Genomic DNA, 16066 nt, shown 5'->3' on the forward strand with positions numbered 1-16066 from the left:
GTGATTATGTGCACCGCCCTTCTGTGCTCATGAAATTCATTGAATCTCTCATGCAAGAAAACGTATGCACTGGATGCTTCAGCTTTCAGGGAAGACTGATGTTTAAAGCACTCTGTGTAGCTGGATCGACTTCACAGACCTTTGTGTCCATTGCAGAGTAATAAGACTCTGAGAATGCCTCCTTAAGCAAGGAGCCTGAATATATTCAAGCTAAACAGAGATAAGGACAAAATTTATTGACTGCAATCAGTCAGTCCAGTGTCTCAGCAGGGCTGGAGCCTGTCCCGGGTGTCACTGAGCGAGTAACCCATTTTATTCATATTAGGAATCATTTTTTATGTAAAACAATAGCTTATCCTTATTTTGAAGAGCTAATGCTAACAAGCTTGATTAGCAAGCTGTGTTCATGAATTGTATATGAGCAAGCCACAAACGCCTGCTAATTAGCGCCGAGTTGTAAACCATCCTTCCTTCCAGGACTTCTGCTGTAATTTCTCCAGCATGCCCTGGGGTCTCCTCCAAGCTGGACATGTCTGAAACACATCACTGTATAAACACATCACTTTATGAACACATCACTTAATAATTCATTCACAGAGCAACAACTTGGGGTTCAGTGTGCTCACCCTCTGGCCAGGAGGAGCAACGCTCTTCCACCCCTGCTGGAGCCCCGCTGCTGACACCGTTCCCAGTGTGTGTAATAATAATCATTCACAGTTTATTTGGTGTGTCCTGCACCTCTGCAGGGAGGATTCATAAACTGGTCACTTAGTTAATGCAAAAACAATGTAAGTAGTGATACACGATGGCTAAAAAAAATAATCTCTGTTGGAGTAGTAGAGTAAAGCAGCAGCTTGTCACTGAGTCAGGCAGAAGGAGAACTAAAGATTATGTGGTTTGTGTATAAGATCAAGTCACTGAACTGAAACACTCTACTGTGTTTGCACTGATGGTGCTTTCTGGAGCATTTTAATGAAATTATTTCACCATTCCTGTGGGCTGCTGTGTGAAACAGACCATCCAAGAGGTTTGTGAGTCAGATTTAGTGAGTCGAATTATTGCATTTTATTATTCTGTTGGGGATGAGTTGGTACCCCGAGTATCACGGGGCCTTGTTCATGAATTGGGGGAAGAAGGAAGGAGAGACTAACTATGTGTTGGTTCGGCATCTGCACTGATGTGCTGATGCAACACTGGTCTGCTGTGGTGAAGAGCGGCCTTTTGAAAGGAAGTGGAGTATATCTGAATGAACATCTTACAAAAAGAAATGCAGATATTGCAAGACAAGCTCGTATTTTACGGAAGGAGAAAAAGATTCAAGCAACCTGGACCAGGAATTGCAAAGTGATGATTAAACTGAATGGAACACCAGAAGAAGCCAAGGTTGTAACGATTAAGGAACTTGAGGAATTGGACAATTATACGTGATAATATGATTAAGATAGACAAATGGTTGCGACCAATTATGGCTATAACTAGTTTATTTTTGGCAAGGTCAAATGCTACCTCGGGAGGAAAAGGACAAAAGGAAATTGTAAAATTGGATATGGAAGATAACAAGATCAACGGACTTTAAAATATGTTGATAAATGAATGTGAGATTGCTTAGGATCTTTTCTTTCCTTTTTCAGTTTTTTTTTCTCCTTCTTTTCTCTTTTTTGTTTCCTTCTCTTTCTTATGAGGTAATAGATAGCGCTAGAATAATTTATGCATTATGTTTGACGACACAGATTATAAATCATATGATTTTGAAGTAGGTATTGACCCTGAAAGGAATGTGCTTAATACAATTAATGTCACATGTGATTATTTTACAGAGGAGCAATTCAGGGATAAGGTTGATATAGCCAATACATTTTCTTTAATTCATATTAACTGCAGAAGTCTTTATAGAAGTTTTGCTTCGATTGAAGATTTTCTGTATAGTCTGAGAGGCAAGTTTCAAATAATTGCTCTGTCTGAAACATGGTTAGATGAGAATAAGGGTTGTAATTTTTGTATTGAAGGATACGATTTGTACTTTGTGAATAGAATTAAGACAAAGGCAGGAGGGGTGGCACTTTTCGTTAATTGTGATTTGAAATGTAAAAAAGTTGAATGTATGTCTGTTGTTATGGATGATTTAATGGAGTCTGTGACAGTAGAATTGGATATAGAAAAGAGAAGTAATATAATTGTAACGTGTATATATAGGAAACCGGGATCACAGATTGAGTTATTTACAGAAGCAGTAGAAAATTTATTGAGTAAGGTTAAGGGAAATAAGACTGTATGTTTGTGTGGTGATTATAATATTGATCTTTGTAAAGTGACAAATGATAAGGCTTCGTCAGATTTTTTTGAATTATTATATGGTAAAGGATTTTATCCTTTAATTATAAAGCCGAGTAGAATAACGGATAAATCAGAAACACTAATTGATCATATTTTTATTAATAGTTTGGAGAATAATATTGAAAGTGGCCTCATCATAAATGATATAAGCGATCATCTACCAGTCTTTTTTATTTTCGATTTAAATATGAAAAGAAAGAAAGAAGCTAGTTTTGTGAGTTATAGAAGGTTAAGAAATGATGAAGCAATTAATAGGTTTAGACAAGATCTCATGGAAACGGACTGGAAGGAGGTTTATGTTAATGAGGTCAACATTGCATACGGAGTATTTCTAAATATATATTTGGCCTTGTATGATAAACATTGTCCATTGATATCATTTAAGCATAAGAAAAAGAATATAAATATGAAACCTTGGATAACTAAGGGTCTTGCAAATGCGTGTAAAAAGAAAAATAATTTATATAGGGAGTATATAATATATAGAACTAAAAATGCGGAAATGAAATATAAACTATATAAAAATAAGTTGGTATTAATATTGAGGAAAGCTAAGAAAGATTACTATAATAAAGTTTTTCAGGAAAACAAAAATAATATTAAGGGCATTTGGAATATTTTTAAAGAGGTATTGGGTAATAAGAACACACCCATAGTTCGGCCTAATTATTTTATTAATAATAATCAAGTTGTTAAAGATAAGACCGAAGTAGCAAACGAATTCAATTCTTTTTTTGTAAATGTTGGACCTACCTTAGCAAATCTAATCAGGAAAAATGATGATCCAGGAGATGAGGAAGCCTGGATAGGTGATAATAGAATGGTTAATTCCATATTCTTAGCCGATACTACCATAAAAGAAATAGTAGCAATCGTAAAAAATTGTAAAAATAAAAAATCTACTGATTGTGAAGGTATAGACATGGTCATAATTAAAAAGACAATAGATTGTATAAGTACTCCTCTTTGTTATATTTTTAATCTTTCGCTACAGTCAGGAGTATTCCCTGACAGAATGAAAGTGGCAAAAGTAATACCATTATATAAATCAGGAGATAAGCATAGTTTTAACAATTATAGGCCAGTGTCTCTTTTATCACAGTTTTCAAAATTGCTAGAAAAACTCTTTGCACAAAGACTTGATAGTTTTATTGAAAAATATCAACTAATACATGAAAACCAATTTGGATTTCGTAAAAATAGGTCAACGGCATTAGCGTTGTTGACTTTTATTGAAGATATTTCATCTGCAACACATAATAATAAATACACAGTGGGAGTATTTGTTGATTTAAAAAAAGCTTTTGATACGATACAACATTCTATTTTGATTTCTAAATTGTATAACCATGGAGTGAGAGGAGTAGCATTGAATTGGTTAATGAGTTATTTAGAGAATAGGTTGCAATATGTTTATTATTTTGGCAATACTTCTGAAAGACTGAAGATTGTATGTGGTGTTCCTCAAGGTTCTATTTTGGGACCTAAACTCTTTAATTTATATATTAATGATATTTGTGACGTATCTAAAAGGTTAAATTCGATTTTATTTGCAGATGACACAAATTTTTATTGCTCTGGAGAGAATTTGAAAGACTTGGTTGAAATTATGACTTCTGAGATGTTAAGAATAAAAAAATGGTTTGATGTAAATAAATTATCTTTGAATCTGACAAAAACGAAATATATGATATTTGGCAATCGTGTAAAGGAGGATAAAGTCATTATGTTTATAGAGGAAGAATTGATTGAAAGAGTTACTGAATTTCGTTTTTTGGGTGTAATAGTGGATGAGAATTTGACATGGAAATCTCATATTGAACATATTAGAAAGAAAATGGTCAAAAGTATTTATATTTTGGGTAGTATAAGAGATTTATTAAATTATAAAACAATGCGTATTTTATTTTTTTCTTTGTTTTTTTCATATATCAACTATTGTGTTGAAGTTTGGGGGAATACATATGAGAATACCATAAAACCTTTAAACCTATTACAGAAGAAAGTTATACGAATAATTCATAATGTTAAATATAGAGAACATACAAACAAATTATTTATAGAATCAAAATTATTAAAATTAGGAGATTTAGTGAAATTACGGACATTATTAATTATGTTTAAGGCTAAAAATAATATTTTGCCTTTTAAGTTACAAAGAGTATTTTTGATGTGTTCAAGGGGAGAAGAGAATAGAAGGAAATTTTATTTTAAACATCAGTTAGCCAGGACTACACAAAGATTAATGAGCACAACGGTTAGGGGTATAAGACTGTGGAATTCACTTCATTATAATTTAAAGAATTGTATAAATCTACAATGTTTTAAAAAGTGTTATATGTTTAAAACGATAACTCAGTATGAAGAATGCGAATGAATGTGATGTTGGTTTGGGATTCGACCGGAGAGAAATGTCAATATTAGTTTGTTCCTGATTTTTGGTGCCCATCGGTGATATAAGTTCGATGGTAGATAGGGGGCAGGGTTTAATAAGAATAATTTCTTCTTCCTGCTCCTTTTCACACATGGTTGTTGTGTTTTGTTGATAGAAGATGTGGTTGTTTTGTTTGATTTGTAGTACCAAGTGTGAAATAAATAAAAATGAAATGAAATGAAATGAAGTGTGGAGGTGAAGCTGTCGATTTTTGTTCCTCACTCTCAGTTATGGTTATGAGCTCTCGCTAGTGACTGAAAGAAAGAGATCACAGACACAAGTGTCCATCCAGAACGTCTCCCTGGATTATGGGCGGTGTTATTGGAATGGAGATGGTGTTTCTGCCTCTAAAGTGTTTGTCAGTATGCAGGCTGAACCTTTCTCCTTCAGAACCCACACATCATTTAGCCTTTGATGCTACGCCGCGACATCAGAAATGATTTCAGTAAAGCACGAGATGAAAAGAGTTGCTTTTAATCACTTCAGTGTAAAAACGAATCACTTGGAAGAACAGGCAATAAAAAGAGCACTTGTCATAATTTCAGAATTGCTAAGAGCACTTTTCTTTGAAACATCTGATTTTTTTATTTATTTATATATCTGATTTAGCGTTATCCGACCTTTCAGAGGTTCTCTGGCTCTCTCGAGGCCTTAGCATTACACAAATCAATTTTATGTACACTTCAGATTTGAAAATTGATCACGCTTTCCATGAGATTTGAAAAATATATCACTGTGCATGTGTTTCTTTGCCCAGCTTATCACTGCAGCCAAAGTCATTTTAATGAGTCTTGTGAGGGGAGTGTGAGGGAGGAGGTCCTCTGGGAGAGATCCTGTGGGAAGCTTTATTGACTGTTACTGTGGAAAATAAAACGGCGGAGTTAAACGTACAGCCAAGCTTCACGTCTGTCTGTTAACCGAAATTAAAAGAGAAAATCTTTTTTACTCTGTTTACTCTCCTCTTTCTCTGGTGAATATACACTCTGTTTCTAACCCTTATCTGCTCTTTTTCCCTTCTTCCCTTCACGATTCGCTGAACACAAACTTTATAATTCCCAGCTCTTTTCTCCCCGCCAGCTTGATTCTTGTGCGCTGGAAGGCAGAAGGTGTGCAGTGTCTGGCTGTCGAGCGCACTCCGAGACCATAAATCTCCAAACATATGAGAGGAGGCACACATAGTCTGTCAGCCTGTTCTCTGTGTTAAAAGACATGTGGGTGCATGTGTTTCGCCATTTTTTTTTAATTTAAATCAGAATCAGAAATCAGAATCAGAATACTTTATTGATCCCTGGGGGAAATTATTTTTTGTTACAGTGCTCCATTTTAAACCAACATTAAGACAAGACAGACAATACGCTAACTAAGAATAGTACAATATATACATATATATACATACATACATACATACATAAGTCACTTATAAATAAATAGTTGGAAAAGAAACATGTGTAGCTGTAGCAGCAAACAGTGTGTTAAGTGGATGCGTTGTACAGGGAGATGGCCACAGGCAGGAATGATTTCCTGTGTCGTTCAGTGGTGCTTTTCGGTAATCTCAGTCTCTCACTGAACGAGCTCCTGTGGCTGACCAGCATGTCATGGAGTGGGTGGGAGGTGTTATCCAACATTGTCTTTATCTTGGACAGCATCCGCCTCTCCGACACCACCTTGAGGGAGTCCAGCTCCATCCCCACAACATTGCTGGCCTTACGGATTAGTTTATTAAGTCTGTTGGCATCTGCGACCCTCAGCCTGCTCCCCCAGCATGCAACAGCATAGAGGATCGCACTGGCCACAACAGACTCATAGAAAATCCTCAGCATTTTCTGGCAGATGTTGAAGGACCTCAGTCGCCTCAAAAAATAGAGACGACTCTGGCCCTTCCTGTAAAGTGCTGTGGTGTTTTTAGCCCAGTCCAGTTTATTGTCAATGTGTACTCCAAGGTATTTATAGTCCTCCACAATGTCAACACTGACCCCCTGAATTGAAACAGGGGTCAAGTGTTTCCTGGTCTTCCTGAAGTCCACGATCAGTTCCTTGGTCTTTGCCACGTTGAGCTGCAGATGATTCTGCTCACACCACGTGACAAAGGAGTCGACCACAGCCCGGTACTCTGTCTCATCATCCCTGCTGATGCATCCAACCACCGCAGAGTCATCAGAAAACTTCTGAAGATGGCAGGTCTCTGTGCAGTGGCTGAAGTCTGTGGTGTAGAGGGTGAAGAGGAAGGGGGAGAGGACAGTCCCCTGTGGTGCCCCTGTGTTGCTGATCACCTTGTCAGACACACACTGTGGGAGACGTACATATTGTGGTCTTCCTGTCAGGTAATCAACAATCCAGGACACCAGAGAAGCATCCACTCTTGAAGGACTCTTGAAATGATATTAATGAAGAAAGAGCAAACCCCCAAGAGATAATTTAGTGGAGCAGACTGTAAGTGTGCATTTTATCCTCAGATTTGATGTCTTTTGACGTGATTGTTGGCGTTTCCTACATGTTTGCGCACACATGCGTGGCCCGCTGTAGCCTCCAGAAATCAAACAGCACCCATAGAGTGTTAGTGAGGACTAAGCAAAGAGCACGGATGCATAAGACAATTGGGGCTGGCTTCACGTGGCACTGTGGGAGCTCATTACTGTAGTCTTTGGGCTGGAAAATGTCTGTCAGTAAGGATTCATTAAAAGCCAACCTGCTGCAGGAGCTCCTGGTAGGGCTGTAATGAGAGGTCCTTCTCAATTTGGGCTTCCCAGTGGTTTCAGATTGGACAGGTGAAATATTAGCAGCAATCTGCATTACAGATAGAGGGGCTGTCCAGGCCAGAGTTTGGATTTGCTGGGGTCATTAGCATCACAATGCCCCAGTTGGCTCAGTTTTTTTAGGAGCATTTGAAACCACCAGGCTCTCGGGCACGTGCTCTGAGCCACCAGCAGAATATCATCCATTTATTTCATCTTCAGAAAGATTTCAGTCAGCACCAGCTGCTGCCTCCTACATATCAGAACATTTAGTGGAAACATTGTTTGAATAGTTTTTTGTGTCCCATTAACGCAGGCGGCCCTGAGTTTGACTCGTGGGTTTGTTTAACCTGGCTGTCTGAGCTGCTCTAATTTTAGGCTTCGGCTCACTTTGTTTTGAGTCTCTGTGCGTAGATGAAGACGTAAAGCTTCTTTGTCTGAGGTTAAATGTGTGTATTTGTGCTAAAAGCAGGTTTTTACAGTCTCTTTTGTTTCTTTGCATTGATTTCCCGAGGCCAATTTTGTTTGCTTTCTGTTCTGCATGTGTTTTTGGTGTCAGCTCATTGATCGCTCTGCATCATCTGTGCTTTTATTTTTCTCTCCTGACTTCTTGACTTCTGTCTCGCAGACTCGCACACCACGTGTGACACGACTCAGCCCGACACAGCCAGCTCTCGCTGACCAGGCCAGCAGGGTATCCTTCGCGTCAGCCGAAAATCTGGAGAACATGTCAGACCCTGATATTCCCATCGGCTTCAACAGGATGAACCGGCTCCGCCAGAGCCTGCCGCTGGCCCGCTCGTCCAGCCAGGCCAAGCTGCGGGCGCCAGGTCAGTCCGCTGTCTTTGAGTAAAATTGAAAAATTTCATATCTCTCATATTTAGATTGTGTCGAGGCCCATCTGTGATATCCACTCAGCAGAAATGACGAAAACGACTTGAACCCTTCTGATTCTGTGCAATAAATGAGATCATGTAGGGGTTAGACATGTGCACGTACAATCTGCTCACGGCGATGATGACTACAAACTTTCTACAATAAAATCCAAAGATGTTTCAGGAGATTGGAGCCTTCAATTATGCAGACAGCTTTTAGTTTCATTCAGCAAAATTTTTATTCAGACTAAAGTTTAAAATCTTGACATTTTAGGGTGTGGTTTTCCTTTTTCCTGTTTATTCATAAAGTCTCTGTAATGTTGTTTTAATAGTAAGTTATTTCAGTGGGAAAAAAACACCTCAGTTGTCATTTTAAACTCTGTGCGGGTGAAATCTGTTTCTCATTTCTTTGAACCACAAATGAGAAGTCGGGACAGGATTCATCTCCCAGTAATAACATTTACTTTTTTTTAATGCAGTCACACTTTCAGACTTCTTTGGCTGATTGGTCAGAGATAACAAGCTTGTTACTCCAAGGATGGTTCCCACTGCTTCTCCAAACTCTGAGTTAAATTGCTGACTGCAGATTGATGATTACAAAGAAGTGATGCTTGAGAGAAAAACACTGTTACAAGTACTGATTTTTTTTAATGTTAGCTCATTTTATTTGAGGCTTATTTTTTACTTCTAGACTAACTTTTGAGATTAAAAACCTTTATTTGTGCTGACATCTCTGCTGGTGGCCATTACTGAGACTCCTTTGATTAAAGGGGAGCTTTGCCAACAGCTCTTGGCTTAAATTTGCCCACTGCTGCACCCATTGGCTCAGTGAAATCCTCACACCAGAGAAAAATGTAGAGCAACTGACTCACAAGACATTTATCGATATCAATGCTCCCCCAAGATGTTTTTTTTCACCGCCCAGAAACTCTGACGCAGGTGTGATGTGATGATTGACCTTGTTTCCGAGTCATTGGCTCCAGCCCCAATAATGCTGGGAACCGGAGATCTTACAGCCGATGCAATGCAAGTGTAAAGCAGGACCAATGGAGTCAAGGGACTGTCCTACTATCTTTATTGAACTATATGAGGGTCTGAAGGTTAAGTCACATTTGGTGGTGCGCTCAAAGGCACAAGTCAGAACTACTGTGCCAAAATTCAGCAGTGTCTGTAGCTCAATCTTTAAAAAAATAGTGTGGTTTCACAGACTCGCACAGAAGGGCTGGGACTGGAGGGATGTTTGGCTGCCCACCTCTCATTAGAGAGTGATAACCCGAGCCTTCAGACATGCACTGCACCCCTGAAGCTTCGTAAATATTACCCAGGGGAGCTGAACGTGAGAATAGAAGTGTCAGACTCGGTTGGATCAAACATTAAACGGTGTTTAATGTTTGATCCAACCAGAGCTGGAGCTGGTTGGAGTACTGTGTGGTGTCTGAATGAGCACCTGTATGAATAGAACAAGTCATTATCCACAGAATTTATGACAAACAAGTGGGTATCGTGTGTCCTCGTGTACGCTCTACCCGAGCATATCCCTCTGCTAAAAGTATTTCCAGGAGTCACAAAAATGTGTGAAAATGTTTGTAAATGAGTCCCAAATCACCGTTAGCACTGGCTTTGATGTGTTCACTCAATTTCAACCCATCAACCCCATTCAACCCTTCTAAACTGTTGTAGTTTGAGCTTAGCATAAGCACATCCTGACCGAGCCACTGCACAGCTGTGGACACAACTTACCTTGACTTATGAAAAGTTTCTGACTACAGTTGGTTACTTGCACAGCAGCTTCCCCTCCCGAGATCCTCAAACAAACTACACGTCAGGTCCTTTTACATGTTTGACCTGTGAAACGCAAATTTTAGTGCTTTCGCTGCGATTCGATACTGTTTTCTGATTCCCTTTAACATTTTATTCTCACCATTCGTCTCCACTTTCTTCCTGGTTATGTTTGGAGCTTGATATGAGAGTAAAGGTTGTCTGATTCCAGTCACTGATTCAAATCTGTCCACTGAGGTTTCATTTCATCAGCAGTCAGCACAGCAGGCGGAGCTAATTGACTCTTATTTTCACTTCTTCTATCAGCCTTCATTTGTGGACGTGTATTGACAACCTCACTTTGATTGATACGTCGGGCGGCCATCACTCGCTTAATCTGATTTGATGTTTCTGACAGGCAGCCGTAAACAAGACACATTAGCTCTGTTCCTGTACGGCACTGTCCTCCTTCAGGTAATGTTTGAGTTGACTGAAGGCATCGAGTGTTAATCTAGTGAAGCTGGCAAGGCCCTCTGAGTGTCAAGTGAAAGTCAGACTTCAGTGCACTGCCTATAGGAGTGCTGAATATAAACAGAGCTGTCTAATGCCTCCAAATGATCTCGCCGAGTTACCTGTCGTCTTTGATTAATGGCCGTGGCAGCAAGCGAAACCATTTCCTCCTTAAAAGCATCTTTATAGCATTTGCAGGACACAGAAAATGTAGGACAAGCCAGAAAAATGTCAAGAGTTTCAAATGTTTTATACCACATAAACAGCATATTAAGATAAGCATCAACTCTCTGTGAAACGTTCTATCATTTCATTTCATGTTTGCTCTTCTTCATGCTTTACCAGGCGGTAGCGCAGGCGTCAGTTTTTTTTATATTATCCTCAATCGTGAGCTAAAACCCCAAACGTGTAAGTTGCCTCCATCCTTAGGGATATCTCACCATCACCTCCGCCCTTCAAAAGGTTTAAACTGTTCTCTAAAAATGAGCCTTTTACATTATAACACATCTGAGTCAGTGTTAATTTTACTTTCTGCACTTGGAGTCGGTGAGAATTTCACTGCGTCCACTCGGAATTCCAGCTTCCATTTAAAGTGAGGCTGATAATTATGTGTTGCTCTCTTTGCATTTCACAGCACAGCAGTGTGAGCCTTAGCTATAGTAGCCTCTTATTAGGTACATCAATACATTTCGTCAACTGTTCTGCCATCACATTCTTTTTTTATTGATCCACTTTCAGTTACATGTTTTATAACAGACATCACAATCTCAGAATGTAAAGGAACAAGAAGAACAAACCATTAGAAATATGTCGAAATGTAATGTTGTTTTTATCCCAGCACCACTGTAAACAGATATGTTCTTTAAGTGAGAAACTGCAAAATGAACAGGAGCTGGGGTGAAGGTGGGTTGCAAAGATGCTTGCATATCAACACCAAATGTGCACAGGCTGAAGCAGCTTGAATTATGGTCCATGTTTAAGCTACTCAATTGGATGTGCATATGGGCATCATCTGAACTGTCAGCTAATATTAGCTGGCACTGACATCAGCTGATCTACAGAGCTTATCCCAGCTGAAACAGGGCGAGAGGCGGGGTACACGCTGGACATATCGCCAGCCTGTTGCAGGGCAAACACAAAATAGACTAGTCTGAGCTCAATTTAATGGACAGTGTGCTTAAAAGAGCTGTTTGAACCCGTTTTTCAGCCATAGAATAGTATTTTTAAAAGCTGTTGAAATGTGTGTTATCACACACACAAAGGCATCAGCACCTTTCCTTTCAAGTTAATGACCACACACCTGTGCAGGCTGGTTATGCCAAAGAAGTGCTGATTATTGACATCAAACTTGGCCAGTAGACCCGAAAGCATAGCTCACTGTTGAGTCTAAAAACCAAGTCATGACGTCTTGATGCTTAAATCCATCTTTTGCACTGGAAGACCCACAAATTAACCACCCAGCGTGTCACAGGCTGGGTCTCTGACCCAGCGCGCTGAGTGTAGTTGGTATTTGTCTTATGTTAGATTTGTGATGATGGTTCATGTGGTATTCTTATTTAGGTTTTAGTTGAGGTTAAAATCAGCCATTATGTATCATTGTCTCCTTGGTTTCTGTGTGTGGGTCCTCGTCTAGTCTCTCATATGTTTTAGGTCTGAGCTTGTATTGTCACATTTACGTCTCCGTGTTTCCTGTTTTATTTTGAAGGAGTCTTATGTATTGTTCATTGTATTTAGTTTTACTTCCCCTGTCCTGTCATTAGGCTCATATCAGCCATGTGTTCCCACTTCCCCTGATCACCTCCCGTGTCCTCTGTTTTCCGTATGTCATTGTCAGGTCGTCTGTTATCGTCAGCACAGTCTTCATAGGTTTTTCCTCATAGCTCTCACTGTGTTTCACAGTAGCCTTCGTTTACACAGTGTTCATTCTCATAGTGTCCATAGGTCTGTGAAGGTTCTCAGTCATCCAGGTCATCGTAGTCAAAGGAGCTTGCAAAGAAAAGCGTCTGGACTTCTTTAAGTTGCTTGAAGACGTTTCACCTCTCATGCGAGAAGCTTCTTCAGTTCTAAGGTCAAATGGCGGAGAGTCCCAGATGTAAACCCAGTGGGAGTATCCCCCCAAAGATGGACAAAAGGACCCCACCTTATCATGCGATTTCCTGGTGTGGGTGGGGCCAGTTTTCACAATGAGCTCACCCGAAACCCTGCCTGATTGGGACCCACACCCGTTTTCACACCTTGGCTCATGTGATTAGAGGATCATCAGGGGGTCCTTTATCCCTCTGTGGGGGGATACTCCCACTGGGTTTACATCTGGGACTCTCCGCCATTTGACCTTAGAACTGAAGAAGCTTCTCGGATGAGAGGTGAAACGTCTTCAAGCAACTTAAAGAAGTCCAGACGCTTTTCCTTGCAAGCTCCTTTGAATAGTGTCCATAGGTTTTTCTTAGTTATATATTTTACCACTGCTTACAGCCAAATAAAGGCTCGCCTTTTGTTAACTCCTCCAACTCCTCTCTGCATCCACTTCTGGGTCCTATAAACAAAACACACCGGCGCACCCCGCTGTGACACAGCGTTTCTTTTGCCCAGAAGCAAGAGCATCATTGGCAACATTGCTGGCAACATTAGATCTGCATCAGATTAACTTATCCTGGGTCAGTTATTACCACCGAAAAAAATCGCCTGTGTCTATACATTATGCACTTAATAAATTATCGTTGACCCTACGGGTTTTATTGTAAAACAAGTATGAAATGCCTTTGTGTTGCATTAAAAGGTCTCACAAAGTCTTGAATTTAATTTGGTAAACACTGCAGAAACCCTGACTAATGGTGAGCAGGAGGAACATTTACAATCTGACCACTGACATTTAGATCAATCTGCAGCACAGCATACAGGCCACGTATAATTAAACAGGAACTTAACACTAAAATTCATTAAATCATTTTGTGTAACATATCGATTTTGACCTCAGTCTTCAGTATTTATTCCAACTAATTTAGTTAATTGCCTTTTTTTTAACAGTAAATTAAGCTGAACAAAGTAAAACATGTTGTACTCTCACCCTGCTCCCACATATGGGTTTCGTTGAGATGGAGAGCTTTAGATCGGAGGTGGTAACGAGGGAAGTGCCTGCTGTATAGACGGTAAGAGCAGCGCAAACGGAGGGATTATGCCAAGCAGTGTGCTTTCAGCTAAAATGGATGATTATTAGCTGCTTCTACACTGTTGAAAACTTTGAGGTGAAAATTGTTCGTACGCTCTCTGCCTTCATCACCGACTCCAAACTTCACCCCACCCCCATCTACCACTGTGAATCTCCCCCATTGCTCCTCCCCATCCATAAATGCAGGGATCTTGTTCCTCCAGCTTGGGGAGGAGACTCGCAGGGTTCACCTGACCCACGAGCTGACCAGCCTGGACACTCTGAGGGCCCTCATCGTGCACATGTTCCCCCAAAGGCTCACCATGGCCATGCTCAGGTAGGTCGACATCCACGAACGCAGGATATTAACACGTCTGCATGTTTATCGATCTGTTTAGATCTTTTACAAACGTTCTGCAGTGCAATATTTACACTTCATTTATGGCATGTTTTATAAATCAATCTCAAGGTCAGAGGCTGTCGGTGATTCATTTCAGCTCCATCCTCAACCAGCCACACATGAAAATTCATTTCTTTAAACAGATGGGGAATAAAAGCAGGAGAGGGCACTGAAAATGACGATGACTTATATTTTTCTTTAAATATCCTTTAAATGCCACATTTCATTTCCAAAAATGTCTAAAACAACCCTCAATTTAATGTTTTTGGTTAGCTTAGCTTGCTAATGCTGACTACTAATTTCTCTCCATGTAACCAGAGAACAACCCCAGAATTGAACATCATATATCATCATATTTTTGGTAAAAATGAGATATGTAGCTTTATCAGCTAGATTTAAATCAACCTTATTTTTGATCTATTTTCATTTTAATAACTTTTGATGGTGAAGTTCTACTAAAAAAATGTGAAAATATGTATTTTAAGACCAGAAATGATCACAGAGAATATTTAGTTTTTATATATGATTTAATAACTGTTTGAATATTTGAAAACCGTGACCATCATTAGCTTGTCGTGCTGCTCTTTTATCGCTATGTTCTTTAACCAGAAAGGAAACGGTTTGGCTACCATAAGCCATCTCTAATGGGTTTTGATGTGATGGTGGAAAGTGAGCAGACTGTAAAAAGTCAACGGTCCTTGTGTTAATCTTGTGTCCATCCACACATTTTGCAGAATTACTTAAATAAAACGACGCGATTCTGCACCAAGATCTAAAGGATTCTTCTATTTTTCATGTTAAGCCACTAAGTTTGATAAATTCAGCCTATTTTTTTTATCAACTCTTGTCTTGGTTGCAGCAAATACATATAAATAAAAATCTCATGTGGTGTCTTTGGTTTGAAAGTTGCACTGCTGACCAACACCAATAAGCTGCCCATTCATTTAATCTTAGCTGCAATATGTTTTTGAACACATGTGCGTTCAGGACAAAGAACTGGGTCAAAAACATCAATAATCATTTTCATTAAGTTCTAAATTTTTGTTTCTCTCTAGAATCTCCCATGTTAGTTATCCACAGCACTTTTTTACCTTTAAACACTGAACATTAGATTTCTGATTAACCTAATATCAGTCCGCTTCCAGCTGATTCTCTCATTACGAGCACCTCATGCAGTTAGAAATCCTCCTCCCACTCTCCAAGTGAACGTACATCACTGTATCATATTAGTGTGTAACAGATGCTGAAATTGTCTTTGCATGGACTGTTTATCAGTGTTTGCGTCTTTTTTTGTGTGTGCGTTGACAAATATTGATATTCAGGTCTCCCAGCACGGCTCTGTTGATTAAAGATGAGACCCGTAATGTCTTCTATGAGCTGGAGGACCCACGGGACGTTCAGGACCGCTGCGTAATTAAGATTTACTGCAAAGAGCCCATCTACAGCACCTACCCTGGACATCACAACCCACACCTGGCAAATGGAGACCTGCGGGTAAGTGTGAGTCTGCGTGCACACAAACGCCTGGAGGAAAGAGACAAATAAGCCTTGGTGTTCAAAACACAGAGAAAGAGGGTTAAACGCTACAGGTGCATTCATGAACAGCTTCTCCCATTTTTCTCCTTCTCTCTGGCCGTGAGGACTGCGTGTGTCTACAGAACTAAAAGAATAAACTTCGCCAAGGTCAAACACTCATGTTTTTTACTCCTCAGCTGTTTTTAAGCCGCCAGGTGAGAGGCCGGGTGGGCAGCGTGGACACCCAAGTTTGTGAAGGCGATAACTCAAGAACGAGGCGACATCAGAGTTTCATATTCATATCATCGGTGTACCTACTAAAAATCTTGGATCACTTTGGGTCTGGCGAGGTGTTGTAAAATT

The 16066-nt window shown here is 39.7% G+C and overlaps 1 protein-coding gene across 1 annotated transcript in view; it reads left to right on the forward strand.

Annotated features, from left to right (window-relative positions):
• srcin1b (SRC kinase signaling inhibitor 1b) overlaps positions 1 to 16066 on the forward strand; it is a 123926-nt gene that overhangs the window by 68132 nt on the left and 39728 nt on the right. Inside the window, exons 4-6 of the mRNA XM_085417081.1 lie at positions 8129 to 8330; positions 13996 to 14125; positions 15511 to 15682. Coding sequence (XP_085273207.1) covers positions 8129 to 8330; positions 13996 to 14125; positions 15511 to 15682 — 504 coding nt within the window. The remainder of the gene's footprint in view (positions 1 to 8128; positions 8331 to 13995; positions 14126 to 15510; positions 15683 to 16066) is intronic.

This window comes from Rhamphochromis longiceps, linkage group LG8 (assembly GCF_057381845.1).
Source record: "Rhamphochromis longiceps isolate RC_006_pf linkage group LG8, R_longiceps_female_GT1.1, whole genome shotgun sequence".
Lineage (NCBI taxonomy): Eukaryota > Metazoa > Chordata > Actinopteri > Cichliformes > Cichlidae > Rhamphochromis > Rhamphochromis longiceps.